The 7,312-nt window shown below is 40.9% G+C and overlaps 1 protein-coding gene across 2 annotated transcripts in view; it reads right to left on the bottom strand.

Annotated features, from left to right (window-relative positions):
* Nucleotides 1-402: 402 nt before the first annotated feature.
* MTM1 (myotubularin 1) overlaps nt 403-7,312 on the bottom strand; it is a 110,685-nt gene continuing 103,775 nt past the window's right edge. The window contains exon 15 of one of the 2 annotated variants that reach the window (XM_053580162.1): nt 403-2,084. In XM_053580162.1, coding sequence (XP_053436137.1) covers nt 1,917-2,084 — 168 coding nt within the window. In that variant the 3' untranslated portion in view covers nt 403-1,916. The remainder of the gene's footprint in view (nt 2,085-7,312) is intronic. The other variant, XM_053580163.1, reaches the window with a different exon arrangement.

The following is a 7,312-nucleotide window of genomic DNA, read 5'->3' as shown; positions in this document are numbered from 1 at the left end:
ATATAAACGACAAAATTTCCAACTGTCTACAGTATATGAAGAATACCATAATCCTATCTTGAAAATATTTAAAAAAATTTTTACCTAATGAGATAGGAAGTATGGCTTAATCAATATCTTACCTTTCTCTACTATCAACTGCCATGTTCTCCATTCAGAGCCTAAAGTTTTACATCTGTTCACTCCAGCACTTTTTGCAAAAGCTATTCTTATAGACATTTATGACTCTTAAAATCTCTGCTGTTTATGCACTGAAGTGCCCAATATTGCTGGAATTTTGAGAGAGACCTACAAGGTTGCCAGTAAGATAAAAAGCATGTGAAGTGGACCCAGGAAAAGAAAATAGGATGGGTGTCATGCACATTTCCAATACAGACACAGTTAGATACTTGAAAATAATACTAGGTTTTAGTTAATATATTTATTACAGCAGTCTTTAGTCATTATTGCCATGAAAAAGTTTTCATGAAATTTCACAAAATCCTTTAAGCCATTAGTATTAGCTTCTTTTTTTAATGGAGTGACACTTGGTTAATTTAGGAAATATTTACAGCATTTACAAAAAGCAAGAGACTGTCTAATAAAATTTCTTATACTTACAAAATTCATACATTATACTATTGTATTTGAGATGTCTTATTCGGTAGATCAATTAAGCTATGACATAAAATAATTTACAAAGATATATTTAATCTCTTAATTCATTGAAAACAAAACCATATTAGCTATAAATAATCCTTTACAAATCATTGTAAAACATATTAATTGTTTTAACTCTAGCCTTAGCTTTTACAAATATACTCACTAAATGAATTAGTTCAGATAGCAAATAGAATTGTGCATTTAAAATTTTGCTTTATACTACAAAACAAAACAACCTGAAAAAGCATACTGCCCGGTAATTCAAGTAAAAATCTGCAGAACCAGTTTTTATGCACGCTTGGGGGTGGGGAGGCGAACCCAACACCATTTAAATTGAAATTCATAAGCAATACTTGCAAGAATACACTCAGCAAATGTACACCTGGGGCATTTATTTCAAAGAATGAGACTCTAGCAATAGCTCACGCATCCAAGATGCATAACTACATTTTGGCAGATAGGCTGTATCGACTAGAGCAACGTTTGCGAAAACATTCACCTAAGCAGCAAAATGCACCTGCCATCCTTGAACAGTGCCACCCCCTGAAAGTGACTCAGAATTTTAGGCAAGCTCATGAAACAATTTAGAAAATAGAACTGGCAGTTAACAAAAAAAATCAAATCATATTTAACTGGGCCCCATTAGTTAGATTTTTAATATAAAAATAAGCTTCTCTTGCAAATTAGGGGAAAACATTTTATATTTCCAACTAATGAAAAACTCATCCCCACAGCTATTTCTACTTAAGTCACCACTTACGATGGTATCAGACTTGGCAATCATTTTAACACCTTGCTTTTGGGTAACACCTGGGAAGCAGAGCTCAATTTGGTTTTGGCAGGAACTCATCGTTCACATTTGGACTCATTTTATATCATCCAAAGCAACCACTAAGCAGCTCAAGGAACATCCATCTCCCAAACATATTTTCCCCTTCCAAAGTACAGTAATCTTTCAATCAAGCCCACAAAATACATATCATATACATAGTCCTCTAGGGGTAAATTAAATTTTAATTTTATCTTTCAAAGCTGCTTTTTCAAGGGTGTCAGGATTTCCCAAAACCTCCTCTTGACTCCTTTCTCCTCATTGCTGTGTGGACACTGTACTTTTCTTGTAATACAGATTCTAGAAGGCACATATTCAAGAGTTTTAGATTATATTAGTTCAAGTTCTACATGGAGGCAAATATTTTAATCTACTTTGTACAGATGCCCAAAATAAAAGTCAACTATTTCTTTTATTCAGAGGAAGAAAGTTGCGAGGGCTCCCCTCAGAAGTGAGTTTGCACATGGGGTACCATTTGGGAAGAACTAGAGGGTGAAGTTGGGGGGTCAGGAAGCTTGGCGGAGTTGGCGAGCTGCAATTCCTCTAGCCGCTTTATGTATTCATCACGCAAGGCCAAGAGCTCCATGTAGCGCTGCTCCACGGGATTCGGCTGCTGGAGAGAACCATGGACATGGGTTATATTCTACGCCACAGACGTCATCTGCCCCATACATCTGCAGTAACTGCTACTTTCTGAATAAAGCCTTTCATCAAGGTTTAACATAATACATCCGTTCCTTAACCAGCATGTCAATGACGCATACAGAAAAGTACCCAGAGTACTAAATCACCACCAAGAAATGTGCATATTTCTTTGTACGTGTCACCATCTTTTAAAAGTTTAATCCATCTAGACACAGTTCCAGCCTCCTGAGTTGCCTGTCCCCAGGCCCAGCATCTTTCCTCCTTTCCTCTGGACTTTTCTCAAGTTGGCATGTCGTCTTCCTTACTGTACAGATTTGTGACACTTTTCTGATAAGTGAGTGTGCAGAAACAAAAAACATCATTACTTTATATTTTGTCAAAGTTTACATCACTGGTACCATTCTGTATTTATCAATCAATGCTTTGACCCAATGCTATCTATGTGTTTTGAATTTGATCCTTGTTGAGTCTCACTGAAGGGATATACCATAGGCTGTCCATCCAGTTCAACACTGATGACTGTGACTTCCAGGGCTCCTCAGCGGTAGATGCAATGCTATACCAAGTATCCTCATACGCGTTCCCTTGTGCACATATATGCGTGATGCTCTAAGGAATTTTCCTAGGGGTAGAATCACTGAGACGTACAAAATGGTCCCTTCAGCTTCACTAGATGCTGCCAAGTTGCTCTGGGAGATGGTGATGACACCTTATGCTGTGTCCTCATCGGCATTTAGGAGCATGAGATTATGATTTTCTTTTACAATTTGAGGACATATCATGGTATGTTATGGTAATTTTCAGTTTGCATTGGCCAGCTGGAACATGGTTTCATGTGATTACTGTCCATCTTAACACATGGTTGAGAGCAGCAGTTCTGCTACCCTCCGGCCTGGGTGTGAATCCTGGGTTTGCCTCTTACCAGCTGCATAACTGGGAGTGTGCGTCCATCTTCCGAAGTGGAAAATGGGAATAACAACAGCACACACTTCACAGCATCATTGTGAGCATGGAGTTACACATTCTGTTTTGCTATGATGCTCATTTCTTTGATAAGCAAATAGTCATTGATTGATATTAATAAAAATGCAAAAGTCAGGCTGGAGCATAAGTTGATTCTCCCCAGCCTGTTCATTTTTCCACCTTTGAACTGAGATATTAATCACAGTGCACAAATCTCAGTGTCTAGCTCAATGCACCTGTACATGTGTATACACTTACATCCGCACCACCCAGGTCCACACACACAACAGAACAGGCCTACAAAAAAGTTTGTTTTGAAGTGATCAGGGTATATATAAGACCTTAAGAGAAAAACAGAAAAATGTCTACAGAAGTGCCTTCCTTTAGCTCACACGGTGGCTTCCAGAACTGTCCTGTTTCCTACTGCGTTAAGCAATTTGTCGAAGTTGTGAGCACCAACAAGGAAGCTGTGAAGACTATACATTGATGAAGGAGATGGGATGTGATTCTTGACACTAAGGAGAATGTTATCATTGGAATCAGACACCCTCTAGGACGTGCAACCCAGCAGAGGGAGCATAAGATTTCTGCAGCTGTAGGAATGAGCTAACATGAATTGGGGGGCTTAAAACAACAGAAATTCATTTCCTTCTGTTTTGACAGATCAGAAGTCCCAAATCAGGGTGTCAGCAGGGCCATGCACACTCTGAAGGCTCCAGAGGAGGATGTTTCTTGCTTCTTCCAGCTTCTAATGGCTTCCTTGGTTTGTGGCAGCATCACTTCTGACCTCTGCCTCTGTCTTCACATAGTGTTCTCCCCTCTGAGCCTGGGTCTCAAGTCTTCTCCTCCTCTCTCTTATGAGGACATCTGTCATTGGATTTAGTGCCCAATGTGCCCATATTTATCTGTCATTGGATTTAGTGCCCACTTGCCTGAAATCTGGGATAAGTTCATCTTGAGATCCTAAACATGAGGAGTGGGAATTCTACCCACTAGAGGCTGCTGAGGAATCAATTGGCTAAAAGCCAGGTCCAACTGCAGCAGAGGTGTAACTACCTGCGTTTCTACTGGCATCACTGCTTTCATTAGCACTGGTATTACAAAGGTCCCTACATTCGCAGGTCTCCTGATCCTATTTTTCCCATAAACACTGTTACTTTTAGCGTATGACTTGACACTATGAAGCTTTTCAGGAATGCTTGGTAGAACACTTAACATCCAGTAAGTGCTGTGCACTGTCTGTTAATATCCTTGGCCCATTTTTCTCGTTATAAATTGGACCGAGGGCCAGATACTGTTCTAGATGCTGAAGATCCATCATTGAACAAAGGAGGCCCAAATACCGATTTTCATGGCCTTTATCCCCCAGCAGGGGGAGACAGACAAAGAACAAACAATGACCTTGTGAGTTCTACAGAATGTTCCAAGGTGCTCAATACTATGGAGGGGAATAGCAAGGTAAGAGAGTTACACTCTAAACCAGGTGTCCTCAAACTTTTTAAACAGGGGGCCAGTCACTGTCCCTCAGACCGTTAGAGGGCAGGACTATAGTTTAAAAAAAAAAAAAAACAACTATGAACAAATTCCTATGCACACTGCCCATATCTTCTTTTGAAGTAAAAAAACAAAACAGGGGGGCGGCGCCTGTGGCTCAGCGGGTAGGGCGCCGGTCCCATATGCCGGAGGTGGCGGGTTCAAACCCAGCCCCGGCCAAAAAAAAAAAAAAAAACAAAACAGGAACAAATACAAACATACCGCCTCATGTGGCCTGCGGGCCGTAGTTCGAGGACCTCTGCTCTAAACTATGTGGTCAGGGTAAGCCACACTTAACAGGTGACTTCTGAGGAAAGGCTTGAGGGAGATGGAGGGTGCCGAGTGGCTAGTGGAGTGTCTGAGGAAGATCAGAGAGGCCTGCGTGTGCAAAGCAGAATGTGTGAGAGAGTTGGTGGGGAGGCCCAGAGGTTAGAGAGGTAAGAGGTAGGGATCACATGAGGCTTCAGAGTTCATCGTAAGCACTTGAGCCTTGACTCAAGGCAGGTAAGCAGCTACCTGAATGAATATGAAAATTCATTCCGAGTAACAGAGTGGCAAGATCTGCTTTACAAGGACGGCTTTGGATGTCATGCTGAGAACAGACTAGAAAGAAGCAAGAGGGCAGTGTCGAGGACTCCAGCTAGAAGGCTCCTGTCACCCAAGGGAGAGGGCAGGCAGCTCACCCTGGGATGGGCGTGGGACTTGCAGAGAAGTGTTTGGACTTTGTCTGTTTTGAAGACAGAGCCCAACAGGCTCTCTCCACAGGCTGGATGTGGGGTGTAAGACAGAAAGGAGTCAAGGACTCCAAGACGTTTGGCCAGAGCAACTGAGGTAGGGTTGCCATGAACTGAAATGGGGAAGCCGGCAAGAGATGGTGGTTTTGGAGGAAACATCAGGAGTTATGTTGGGACATGTGAAGTTTTATCTGCAGTCCCAGCATCATTCATCGAACAGTCTGCTCTTTCCCCAGTGTGTTGCAATGCTGCTTTCGCACTATTGCACACCTCCATGTCTGTGTGGGTTCGTCTCTAGGCTCTATTCTGGTCAAATATGTCTTAGCATACACCAGGGCCAGTTCTTCCTGGGCATTCTCCAAAATTGTCCTGGCTATCTTTAAAGCTTCCCTTTTCACATGAAAAGGATTTAGAATTTAGAATTTAGCATCAGTTTGAATACTAGAATTGGCATGTGCAAGTAGACAGGAAAAAGAATCATGGATAACAATCATTTTTGCCAATGGCATGACTGTGTAATTAGAAAACCTAAGAGACTAAACAGAAAAAATGTTAAGAATAAAAAGATCATTTAGTTAAGGAAGGGCATAAATGTGTAGAAGTCATTGGCCTACCGACAGACACATGACTCAGAGGATATAACAGAAGAGTCCACTTCTGATAGAGTACAAAGACAACATAATAAGAAAATGAAACAAAGTCAAGTGGCTGTTAATGTCATACCTTAACTTCTCACTTGGGAAATCCATTCTAAAGTAAAGTATGTACCATCTTAGCAAGGCATGGAAGACAGGCAATCAGCTAGTTATTGAAGTATTTTAGGCATCAATTTTCATATTCATATTCCTACTGACTCTTCCATTGGAAAAGACTCGAATATCATACAGGTCAGCCTGTTAGCATCTGCCTTCATTTGCATCCTTAAATTCCCACTGTGCAAGATTTCAATACATCCAACGTGGTTCCCGAAGTACAGTGTGAGGTTCGCCAGCTGGTGGAATTCCTCCTCAGGTTTATCATGTGATTAGTCTATACTCTTGCTTTTGGAATGAGTAATTTCTTCATACTACAGTACCAAATCTGCTTACTGACAGCTCACAAATGTTAAGCACTGGTCTTTCAATAAACTCTGAGCTTTTAAGTCATAGCAAGGGCTGGTGGTTCTTGGGTTTTTTTTTTTGTTTTTGGCCGGGGCTGAGTTTGAACCCGTCACCTCCGGCATATGGGGCTGGCACCCTACTCCTTTGAGCCACAGGTGCCGCCATGGTGGTTCTTGCTTTTGAAAGCACAATAATCCTGCCTTCTTGGAGGCTAACAGCTCATTCTGAGGAGGAACTTGTTTTGTGCCTTCCAACATTACTAGTCTACTACTGTGTTGCCAATACTGTAGGTGCCCAGTCGTTGTTTATATTCTGGGTCAAACAACTGAATAATAATTTAACTTTTAAGTGGCTAAGCACACTTTTAAAAAGTCCTATGTGATTTGATTTTAATGTATTTATATATGAAATAATGTTCCACATAAGCAGATCTTCAAGAAAATCTAATGTATTTATTAATTAAAACCTTTATTAGAAATTTATTCCTGTGCATTACAGTCATTGGTTTATGTTCTTGGCTGCCCTTGTCAGCCTGGGAGCCCTTTGTGGGCAGACACTGCCTTTTCTTAACCTCTGTATCCCCCAGTGCCTGACACATGAGAACACTCAGTATCTGGTATACAAAAATACCAAGTGCCCAAGGACATAAAGATGTGTGTAGAACAGTTCACATTCAGATAATCTACATGAAAGAACAAGTCATTTTCTTTATTGAGTCAAAACTATTGTCTCAAAGTGAACACCTCTATCACAGAATGAGCAGTCCTATCTGGCCCAAGTCCACTGTGCTAAGCTCTATGAGAATAATAGTTCTACTGATAAGCCCCAAACTTGATCTGTCACACAATTATCTTTATTCCCTGTAT

Source organism: Nycticebus coucang, chromosome X (assembly GCF_027406575.1).
Source record: "Nycticebus coucang isolate mNycCou1 chromosome X, mNycCou1.pri, whole genome shotgun sequence".
Lineage (NCBI taxonomy): Eukaryota > Metazoa > Chordata > Mammalia > Primates > Lorisidae > Nycticebus > Nycticebus coucang.
Note: the sequence above shows the minus strand (reverse complement) of the source record. Positions and strands in the feature narration are given on the sequence as shown.